The 12,456-nt window shown below is 37.2% G+C and overlaps 1 protein-coding gene across 1 annotated transcript in view; it reads left to right on the forward strand.

The window, feature by feature from the left end:
- Nucleotides 1-12,456, forward strand: part of LOC150075413 (trafficking protein particle complex subunit 12) — a 114,935-nt gene that overhangs the window by 29,331 nt on the left and 73,148 nt on the right. The window contains exon 4 of the mRNA XM_090388358.1: nt 5,468-5,581. Within this exon, the coding sequence (XP_090244484.1) occupies nt 5,468-5,581 (114 nt within the window). The remainder of the gene's footprint in view (nt 1-5,467; nt 5,582-12,456) is intronic.

A 12,456-nucleotide genomic window follows, 5' to 3' on the forward strand; every position in this document is an offset into this window, starting at 1 on the left:
CCATTGCGGTACAAGTAAACACATGGGTTGTGTTAGGGTAGCTAAGAATAGAAACAGGTGCAGGTATACTTGCGTATACACCAATGCTAGGAGTTTAGTAAATAAATTTGATGAATTTGAGGTATTGCTCAAAACATCGAAGGCAGATATTGTTGGGATATCAGATACGTGGTGTCACACAGATATAAGGGATGCAGAACTGCAATTTGGGGAGTACAACGTCTACAGAAAGGATAGACAGGATAGGAAGGGGGGAGGGGTTATGCTATTAGTTAAGAAACACATAAAAACCAAGGAAGTGAAGCCAGTCGACATCGCTGGACAGTGCAGTGTGGAGTCAGTTTGGTGTGACATAAACATTGGGAGATCAAAATTGAGAGTAGGAGTGTGCTATAGGCCTAATGACTCTGATGAGTATAATAAGGAACTGTACAGGGAAATAGAGTGGGCCAGTAAATCAGAGTGTCTTATAATGGGAGATTTTAATTTCCCAGATATTGACTGGAATTTGGGGGCTGGTTACTCACACACTAGCAGGGCTTTTGTGGATTTATTGGATGATTGTTTTCTACATCAGCATGTTCGGGAGGCAACTAGAGGGAGTAATACTCTTGATTTGATTATCAGCAGTGATTCTTCATGCATTAAGAATCTGCAGATAAATGAACCACTAGGTGGCAGTGATCACAGTGTGCTGAAGTGGGATTTACTCAAAGAGGTAACTACCATTAGGGGTAAAGGGAAGGGTTATTGCTTCCGTAAAGGCGACTACGATGGACTGAGACAGTATTTAAATTCTATACAGTGGGGCCAACTGATGATGTTACCAACAGCAAATTCAAAATGGGAAGCATTCAAAGAACTTATCTTGGAAGCTACTAGGCTTTACATACCAACTAAGAAATATTGTTCAAGGTTTAGGCCAAAATGGATGTCAGATGAACTAATGAGGCATATGGCAGAGAAGAAAAATGCATGGGATACTTACAAATTAACACATGACACAGAAGCCTATGATAGATACAAGTTGATATGCAACCAAGTTACAAAGGAGGTTAGGCAGGCGAAGGCAGATTACGAGAAATCCTTGGCAAGGGATGCAAAGAAAAACAGCAAAGAGTTCTTTACTTATGTAAACTCTAGAAGGAAGGGGATGAATCAGATTGGTCCACTTGATATTGATGGGTCAAGTGTTGATGATCCTGCTCAGGTAGCTAACAAACTAAATGAATATTTTGAATCGACATTCACACATGAGGAGTTATTCAGCGAGGGGAATGCCAGAGGTGTATTCAGCTCTAGCAGTAAGCTACAGAATCTTGAAATAACTGGGAGTAAAGTGGAGGAGAAACTGTTGAAGATAAACACAAGAAAGGCACCCGGGGTGGATGGGATCTATCCAGTTATATTAAAGGAGGCAGCAAAGGAAGTAAGCAAACCCTTAGCCATAATTATGAGAGCTTCCTTGGACTCAGGGGAGGTACCCATAGACTGGAAATGTGCAAATGTGACCCCAATTCACAAAGGAGGATCAAAGGCTGACACAAGTAATTATAGACCTGTGAGCTTAACTTCTGTTCCAGGAAAATTAATGGAGGCACTGGTTAAAGAAGCACTGCAGGATCATTTAGACAAGACTTCAGTTATAGCTCAGACACAGCATGGTTTTGTTAAGGGGAAGTCTTGCCTGACCAACTTGATTGGATACTATGATGCAGTCACAAAAGAACTGGATGCAGGGAATAACTTTGATATTATATACTTGGATCTTAGAAAGGCTTTTGATACTGTTGCACATGGAAGACTGCTACACAAATTGGAGCAGTGTGACATTGGAGGCAAATTGCTGCTATGGATAAAGGGGTGGTTGAGGGGGAGAAGACAGAGAGTGGTAATCAATGGACACTGCTCATCGTGGACTGATGTTATTAGTGGAGTCCCTCAGGGCTCAGTGTTGGGTCCATTATTGTTTTCTGTATTTATAAATGATATTGATGATGGTATATCGGGCTTAATGTCCAAGTTTGCAGACGATACAAAGGTTGGTAGGGTTGTCAAGGACACTACTGACACTATGCTGCTGCAACAGGATCTGGAAAGGTTGAGCAGATGGGCTGAGAGGTGGCAAATGAAGTTTAACATTGACAAATGTAAAGTACTACACATGGGAAACAGCAACCCCAGAGCAACGTATCAACTCTGTGGTACTACACTGACAGTGGTAGAGAATGAAAGGGACTTGGGGGTGGTTGTGCAGGCAGATATGAAGTTCTCTGAGCAGTGCAGACGGGCTGCAAGAGTAGCTCATGGAGTATTGTCAATGATATACAGGAATTTTTCCAGCAGGGATAAGGAGGTGATTATTCCATTGTATAAGGCGATGGTCAGGCCACACCTAGAGTACTGTATACAGGTCTGGAGGCCTCATTTCAAGAAGGATGTAGAGCTGCTGGAACGAGTACAGAGAAGGGCAACAAGATTAGTGAATGGAACAAAGGGGTGCTCTTACGAAGAAAGGCTTAAGTTTTGCAAATTACAGTGTCTGGAGACTAGGCACCAGCGAGGTGATCTGATAGAGGTGTATAAAGCCTTGAATGGTTTAAGCATGCTCAATGCTGATGGGATTCTTCCTCTAGCTCAGAAAAATCACCTGAGAGGGCATAAATTCAAATTGAGGAAAGACAGATGTAGGATAGACGTGCGGAAATTTGCCTTTAGCCAGCAGGTGGTTGGTTGGTGGAACAGACTTCCATCCCTTGTGGTGGAGGTTGATAGCCTAAATAAGTTTAAGGCTCAGCTGGACAGGTATTTTGAACCAACAGAGGGGTGAAGTGGAAGTGGGTTTTTTTTTTTTTTGGCTGATGCTGCACAAGCTTGCTTTCTTGCATCAAATGCCTCTACTAATGCTAATGCTAATAAGTAGCTGCCACCTTTTCATAGGTTTTAGTTAATATTGCAGAATGCATATTGTAATGTATCTACGTAAATCATTTAAATTATGCAGTAGTAATTCATTATGTTAATGTACACCAATGAGTCAAAACATTATGGCCAGTGAGTTGTTATGCAAATTGAAGCAACTGCAATTGAATGCGAGGTTCGGGACGGTTTAAAAAACACCTGATACTGAGCTCCATTAATCAGTGTTACTCTTGTTCTTCAGATGGGAAAGGCAGCAAGCTTAAGTGATTTTGACAAAGGCCAAATTGTAATGGCCAGATGACTGGATCAGAGCATATGTGAAATGGCACGGCTGGTGGGGTGCTCGTGGTCAGCTATGGTTAATACATACCAAAGGTGGTCCAAGGAGGGGAACCCACAAACCTCCGGCTAGGTATTGGACAACCATGGCTCATTGATGCTTAAGGTGAGGGAAGGCTTTCCTGTATGGTACATGGCAACTGTGGCACAACTTGCCAGTAATTTGAATGCTGGTGATGGGAGTAATGTGTCACAACACATTACTCCCATGGCAATGCTAACCATGGTTCACCGGTGACAGCATCGAAACTGGACCTTGAATGATTGGAAGAAGGTCGTCTGGTCCGATGAATCACGTTTCTTGTTGCACCATGTGGACGGCCAGGTACGTGTGCGTCATTTACCTGGGGAAGTGATGGTGCCTGGATAAAACAAGCTGGTGGTGGCAGTGTCATGCTTTGGGCAATGTTCTGCTGGGATACTCTGTGTCCATTCATCCATGTGCCAGGCACTCTGACATCTACTACCTATCTAAACATCATTGCTGAGCAGGTACACCCTATCATGGCAACGGTTTTCCCCTCTGGTGGTGCTGTCTTTCAGCAGGATAATGTGCCATGCCACACCACCCGGATTATTCGAGACTGGTTCGCAGAACATGAGGAAGCCTTCCAGGTATTGCCCTGCCCTCCAAATTTTGCAGACATCAATCCCATTGAGCATCTGTGGTTTGTGTTGGAACAGCAGCTCCGATTAAAGGATCTGCTGGTTACGTGTTGGTACCAGATACCACAAGACACATTTATAAATCTTGTAGCATCCATGCCTCACCGGGTACGAGCTGTTTTGGCTGCACGTGGAGGACCAATATCATATTAGGTAGGTGGTCTTAATGTTTTGGCTCATTGGTGTATTTTCACCTTCTGATTTTCAGTTATAATTTAAATATTGACAAAAAAGTTGCATTGCTTTGTGTTTACCAGTTTAGTTTCTGCTTGTGATGTGTGAATAACATGTAGTTATGTTTTATTTGCTGATTTGTTCATTTTTACTTTTTTATATGCATTCAGATCTTTAGAATATTTTACCACACTAAAGATACTCTGAAACCTTGCTACCGGTTTTAAACTATGCCATCAGTATTCGAAGTAAAGCTAATACAACACAGTTAACACATTATTAATTTTCTAAACAGAATATTATGGATAAAAACATCTTGAATGGTCCTGATTTGATGGATTGGGTACTGCTGAAGTTTAAAGTGACATATCCCTTTCAAAAACTGAAATTAAATTAATTCCTTACACCTTCTTCTATCTGTAGTCTCTGTAAATCTCTATAGCTCTCTGTCAGGGTGGCCTTGTGGGGATTATGCACTGCAAAAAGGCACCTAATCAAGGGTGCACCATCCAGAGTAAAATAGTGTATACATTATCATTAGTAATGGCAGATGATGCAAGAAGGAAATAAACTTATTTTGCATCTGTCAAGAAAAAATATATCCTTCATATTGATATCATTTAAAAGTGCCTATTCGATTCCTCCTTGAATTTTGTCAAACTTTTCACATCAACTACCCTTTCAGGCAACTTATTCTTGTGTCCCGCAACATGCTGTCCACTGAAAAACTTCATAAGATCTAGTCTGCTATTACTCCTTAGCATTTTATAGTTGTGCCCTCTGGTTCTTGTCTCACTCACCAGTGAGAATATTCCTCTCATTCATTTTATTAATTCCCTCAAGCCTTATAGTCGTCAGTCTTTTTTCAATGTAATTATATTTAATGCATGAACATGTTTTTTTTTATTTTATTTTATTTTTATTTGGCTGATGCTTTCTTGTATCATATGCCTTTACTAATGCTAATGTAAAACATAAATGCGTTATTCAGTGTTTTATTTATTTTATCAATCAAACATTGTTATTATATACATTTACTCAATATACATAGAAGTTACCAACTTAGTGTTGTTTGAGTTAAAAAAAAAAAAAAATGAAGCTTCTTACACAAATCAGCAAGAATTTAAATAATAAACACATTTCCTATTAGCTGAGTATTTATTTGTCCAAGATATTCCTGTTCACCGTATATCTCATAATTTATCACAACTCTGCTGTAATAAATTATGAGAAAGTACTTTTTTTATACATTTTTTTTTTCCATACATTTTTTTTATACATTTTTATTTTTTTAAATTATGAGAAAGTACTTTTTTTATCTGGCATTATTTAATAATTTTTGAAAATGTTGTTCATAATATTTTAGGTAGATCCACTAAAAGTGCTTTTAAATGACGTGTGTCCTGAAGAGGTTCAACACAGAAATACATATACGGTTGATAGTGTTACTCAGAATGAAGAAGGATTAAAGCAGCTTGTGGTATGTAACAGAGTCTAAAAAACAATTATTTATTTTTAAAAAAATAAATATAATTTCAAGTTTTAATTAGTGAGAATACAGATTGAATTGTTAAAAAAGCAATAATTTATTATTACTGATTGTTTTGGAAATAATTGCCTATTTGCATCCTCACAGTGACATTACAACTCCACCAAAGAAACATGTCACACAGAATGCCAAGAATTCACTTAAATTGGATAAAATGTGTGTTTAGAGTTGTATGAAAATAGCCCTTCTTGAATTGTGTAATGTGAAACTTTGGATGGATCTATGGGACACAACTCAAAACGAACAACAGTCCTGGAAAACATACAACATTCCATGTGGAGAAATAAATCACTAGCAGGTACTACAATAAACTAGCATGTTCTGATGAAAGAAAAAATGAAATTAGACAATGTATATGAGCCTATCAATTAAAAAATTAAATAATAATAATGAAATTGTTAAAATTTGAAATTAAAATTAAATAATAAAAAAAAACTGATAACCATGAATGCAAATAATTTGACCCCTACTCTACCTCATGTCAGCACTGAATTTAAAATAGAAGGTAAATAAGAATTCAGATTAATGAATTAACTCTTAAAAATGAGAAATAAGAATTTAACTGAAGAAAATATTTATCTACTCTATCAAAAAAAAATAATAAAGTAAAGTATTACTCGGTTATTATTGCTTTATTACCAGTGTAACATACTGTCATTTGTGCTATATTATGCCTTGGAAAGCTATGCCAGAAATATAGCATTGAACTTTTTATTTGTCTTCTGTTAAGTAAAAGAATATAATGATTTCTTAGTGTATTATTATATACTTAGAAATCAAGTGTTTGGGAATGCAACAGGAAGGAAGAAACCTGATCTGTGAGTAAGCAAAAATTTGAAATTACTCCATGACAATGATCCTATTCATTGTGCAACAATTTCTGAATACCTTTTCAGCCACTGTGTTACATCGTCCTCCTTGAAAGGTTACTAATAAAACTTTAGCTTAACCCTCTAAATACTGAGTGGGGTTAGAATTGACCAACATTTTACTTGTAATTTGGTATGTTTTTTTTTTTTCCCTTAAATTTTCTTTGTAAATCAGAGGTCACATAATATATGACATAAACAAGAAAGTTCTATAAATCTGTGTGACTCATTTCCCAGTGTCAGTAAACTAATTTGGGCACCAATAGCAGTGTCTATGACAGTTTACTGGCAATGGGAAATAGGCAGGATCTCATGGAAATTCAAAACAGCATGATTTTTGGATTGTGCTTGGCAGCTGTTACAGCAGAGAAGATGGCTGCGCTTGTCCAGTGCTCAAAAACCAATACTATTTAATTTTTAACAAATAGAGAAACATCAGAAACGTCTGTAAAGAGCTCTTTCTCTATGGATGTTTACCTTAGGACAGCTGCAGCTAAAACTGTGAGGTGATAGAGGGAAGAGAGGTTTGATTTGTTGATCAGATTATCAGGTGTAATCATTGTCAAACAACAGAACAATTAACCTTCTCAACTATTGAAAGAGGTTGGTATTAAAAGGAAAGGTGAAATTTTTGCAACAAGTGACACAGAAGTTAATTGAGTGCTGCCTTCTGAAGTATAATTTTGTTGGTGCTTCTACCAACTTAGTACCACATCAGATCATTCAATCTCTAGCTTGCAGTGATAAGCATTTGAAAAGTACTAGTCTAAAAACTTGAGAAGAGAAAAGGAATTAAAGATTTTTTTTTTTAGCAGAAAAGGTTATTTGCCAGTTCAAGGCACTCTTGAATAATTTATAAAATAATAAGAGAAGTTTACCTCAATATAGTACGTAGAATACTTCTGTATGATACATATTCCAGAAATTAAAACGAAAAATTTGAAAAACTTACATTAGAATAACAAATATTTTAAAAATTAATTAAAACTCAATTTAACACAATAAAAATCAATTTAACACAATTAAAAATCAATGTAATGCAATTAAAAATAAGAAAATTAATTAAAAGAATTTAACCAAAAAAATTCCAAACCGATTTTCCTTCCTGAAGCTTGACAATGCTTTTCAACCATATGTCGTGATTACAGGAATGAAAATTACTGAATATGGATGAGTATGAAATTTAAATAGGGATTATTTGTCTTCGCACATGTGCATAAAAGCTCACGAATCTGAGATGAACCAACAAACATTAACAGAATTTTTGTGTAATTTAATTTCTACGGTTTCTGCAATTAATAGTCATGTATAATTACGTTGGACACTAAGTATTTTGGCCTCGTTAAATAAAAAAGTATGTTTTTTGTTAACAGCGTGAAAGGCTAATTCTGACGCTGCTGAATGAGAAGCACGAACTGAGGCCGCATGTTGATTAACACGAATATTCAAAGGAAAACGTGTCGAACCTTGGTAAGACGGATCACTGTTTCAAAACTTCTGATGTCAACGTTTGCTCAGATCGTGTCAGTGAAATTATTCTAGCAGGAATGGAATCCTTTATCCCACACTCCACTTTAAAATCTTGTCCTTTATCTAAACCTTGGTTTTCCAATAAATGTGCTAAGGCTGTTCAAGAGAAGAATGTTGCATATCGTAATTGGCTTGTTTCTAATTCTTCAGTGTCATTTTCTGCCTACACCAAAGCCCGCAACAATTGTAAAGCAGTTATTAATCAGTCCAAACTAGAGTTTGAACTGGCTAAGTTTGAACAGGCTAAGTAGAAAACTTGCTTCTTGCCCTAATGGTAGCCAAGCATTCTGGTCTCTTGCCAAAACTATTGGCCGCAACTTTTGCCCATCTCTGCTCCCACCTCTGTCCAAACCAGATGGTACTGTTGTCACTTCAGCCAAGGATAAAGCTGACCTGCTAGCATCCCATTTTTCTTCCAGCTCATGTATTAATGATCTTGGTAAAACACCTCTCACCATTCCCAACACGCTCCATTCAATGCCTCCTGTGGTCTTTCATCAAAAGGATATCAGAAGGATTTTGATGAATCTTGATGCTAAGAAAGCTCCAGGTCCCTCCCGATGGTATTTCTCCACTTGTTCTCAAAACCTGTGCTCCTGAACTTACTCCTATTCTTTGCCGCCTTTTTTCACTTTCTTATTCCAAAGATGTTTTTCCTTCTGCTTGGAAATTTGCTCATATCCAGCCAGTTCCAAAAAAAGGTGACAAATCCCTCCCATCCAATTATCGTCCCATTGAAATTACTTCTACTCTTTCTAAAGTAATGGAGAAATCAATTAACCGCCAACTCTTAAACTACCTAGAAACCTTCCGTGTGATCAACGATCGCCAGTATGGATTCCGTCAGTGTTGATCCACTGGTGATATTCTGGCTTATGTTACCCATTTATGGACTAATTCAATGGAATGGTTCGGTGAGACGCAAGTAGTTGCTCTTGACATCTCAAAGGCTTTTGATCGTGTCTGGCCTAAAGGTCTTCTAAACAAGCTTCCATCTTATGGTTTGCCAACTGTTTTTAGTAATTGGTTATCAAGTTTTCTCTCCGATCGCTCACTGAGGGTGATGGTAGATGGCTCTCTGTCTTCTAACTTCTCCACTAATTCCGGTGTCCCCCAAGGTTCAGTTCTTTCCCCCGCTCTTTTCCTCTTGTATATTAATGACCTTCTTCCATTGACTGGAAATCCTATCCATAGTTTTGCCAATGATAGCACATTGCATTCCACTTTCCATTTTGAGAAACCTTGTCCTGCTCAATCAGCTTCAACTTGTCGAAACTCTGTTACCAATTCCTTAAATGCCGATCTTCAAGTAATTCTCCAGTTGGGCAAAGACAACTTAGTTGATTTCAACCCTTCTAAAACTCAGTCTTGTCTTATATCTTGCAAAAAGGATTCTTCTGCCCCTATGCTTACCTTTAGTGACACTCCGATTTCTAGGCAAAATGATATATCTCTTTTGGGGATTACCCTGACTTCTAATCTCTCTTGGCACAAGCACATTACAAATATTGCTTCCTCTGCATCTAAAAAATTTGGTTTTCTCTTTCGCTCTCGCCTCTACTTTTCTTCCAAACAGCTGCTCACTCTGTATAAATTGCAAATCCGCCATGCCATGGAATATTGTTCCCTCATCTGGGGTGGTGTCCCCAAAACCTCTCTCGGGCTTCTTGATTCCATTCAGAAGAGGGCAGTTAGGTTAATTAATGATTCATCTCTAACAGAGTCTTTCCACTCGCTGTTTCATAGACGTACTGTTTCTGCTGCATGCCTCTTCTACAGATACTTCCATGGGCACTGTTCTTCTGAATTGTCTTCTATAATTCCCACTCTCTCTTTCAAAACAGTCCGAACACGTGCCGCCACCAGCCAACATCCATTTACTGTCCAACTTCAAACTCACAGAACCAACTTTTCATCTTCCTCATTTATTCATTCAACTGCCGTTTTCTGGAACAACCTTCCTTCATACGTATTTCCTGAAAATTACAATCTACAGAAGTTCAAGTCCAATGTCAACAATATCTTCTTTCGTCTTCTCAACCTCCAACCCAAGCACAGTACTAAGTACTATAGGTTCTAATACCTCTCATGTTTGGGGTTCATATAAAAAAAAAAAAAAAAAAAAAAAGACGAGTTGCAGTCACCGCAAGAAATATTGTATACCAGGTCATTAATTTTTGTTGCGAACGAGGAAAGGACTGAGTGATTGTTCAGTATAGTGTGTAATTTCCGTATTGGCCTGGCCACAATTTTAAATTCGGTATCTTTAAAGAATCAGTTAAGCTGTTTGTGCCACTGCTCAACATATGGGACAGAAATAAAGTATTTTTTGATATTACTATTGTTGGTTGGTGTAGTATTTTGTATCCTATCCTTAGCTTGTACCCTAATTCGGTTTATTGTAGCAAGGGGATAACCCTGTTTAAGAATCTGCTGGTTAATATTTGTATTTCTGAACTCAAAGCAGATTCCGTCGTTGAATATTTGTAGGCATTTAGAAATTGATTAAAGATAATCGATCTTTTGTAGGTAAATGGGTAATAGCTGTTATAATGAAGCAAAGCATACCAGTGGTTGTAGGTTTTCGATAGATGCTAAATTGGACTTTATTCGAGTCCCGAGTAAGTGTGAAATTTAGAAAATTTAATGACTTTGTATACATATCCACCCTTTCCAATGTAAATTTGAGCCTAGAATGAATGTTATTAAACGAATGCAAAATGTCTTGGATAGTACTACTATCAGTAATAACTAGAAGATCGTCTAAATACCTCCCATAGTATGTGATACAGGGTCGAAAAGGTGTCAAATGTATATACTCAATCGTTGAGAGATAGAGCTCTGATATTAAGCCACTCAGGCTCAATCCCATTGGCAAACCAAAAATTTGTTTGTATAGTTTGTCTCGAAAGATGATATAGTTGGCCTCAACTAACAGTTTAATTAAGTGAAAAATTTCCTTAATAGGAAACTTAATATAATTAATCGGTATCGAGTTATTATTTAACATATCCCAAATAATATCTAATGTGTATTGAACGTTTACATTCGTATATAATGAGGTAACATCTAGTGAGAATAAATTGTCATTGTCGCCAAGTCTACAGTCCTTAAGGTTATTAAATAATGTATCGTAGTTCTTAATCCCAAATTGTATCGCCTGTCTAAAGGATTTTATAATGCTATGTACATGTGTGGCTAAGGATGAAAATGCCGAGTCTACAGTCCTTAAGGTTATTAAATAATGTATCGTAGTTCTTAATCCCAAATTGTATTGCCTGTCTAAAGGATTTTATAATGCTATGTACATGTATGCCTAAGGATGAAAATGCCGAGTTTCTGTAGGAAACAATACGCCGAATGGGAAATCCAGTCTTGTGTAATTTTATCTGACCGAAAAGGAAGGAATATTGTATGTTCTGGCCTTCAATTCCTTAACTGAGGCATAGTAATGTAGTCGTTTTTTCGATACGTGGTTAACGTTTTATTGTATTGATTGACTAAATTGGTAAATAGTGCCAGGTCTACTTCAAGATAAGTGGAGATATCTGAAACAACTGATTCTAACTGATTAATATAATCAAGTTTATCGAGTATTACCACTGTATCTCCTTTATCTGCCCTCTGTATAATAATGTCTTTATGCTCCCAAAGTTCACGTAGAGCTGAACTGTCATGTGTATTCAATTTAGGAAGTCGCGTTTCTTTTATGTTATTCACCACTTGGTTAACTTGTTGAATAAATAAATCTTTTTGTGGAACATTATGAAGTCCAAATTCAATATCAATTACACGCTGTTTTTTAGGTAGTTTTCGAGGTGGTAAATTATAATTTAATCCTTTGGATAAAAGTGAAATCTGGTCCTGCAATAGCGTATACGAGGAAAGATTTGTAACCCTGTTGATATATCGGTTTGTTGAATGCTGGGCGAGGGGGTGTTCTTGAACTAGCTGATGTACTCTGTGGTAGCATGTTGTGTGTATGCGGGGGGGGGGGGGTCATCACTCAACTTGTATGCACTTGGTCGCAAGCCCGCGACAATGTGTTAGAATTCGTATGAACTTGTCTTGACCCTCCCGATAATGTTTGTAATTTGTTAACGTGTCTGTTTTTTTATATCTGAGGCCTGTGCTTCCCGTTGCAAATCTATGGAGGTCTTCAATACAGACCAATCGTTAGGATGTAGATAATTTTTTAATTTATCGCAAAGCTTCCTAACCTGGGAAAGGTATTTTTGTTTATTTATGAGAATATCGAGATTTAAGGCAAGTTTAATGATATTACATGATGTGGCAAGTGCTAGTTGTTTTATGCCTGAAATTTTTTGATTTAAATCTAAGCTATGGATAGGATACAAAGTACTACACCAACCAACAATAGTAATATCAAAAAATACTTTATTTCTG

This window comes from Mastigoproctus giganteus, chromosome 14, assembly GCF_048544385.1.
Source record: "Mastigoproctus giganteus isolate SK-2022 chromosome 14, ASM4854438v1, whole genome shotgun sequence".
Classification (NCBI taxonomy): domain Eukaryota; kingdom Metazoa; phylum Arthropoda; class Arachnida; order Uropygi; family Thelyphonidae; genus Mastigoproctus; species Mastigoproctus giganteus.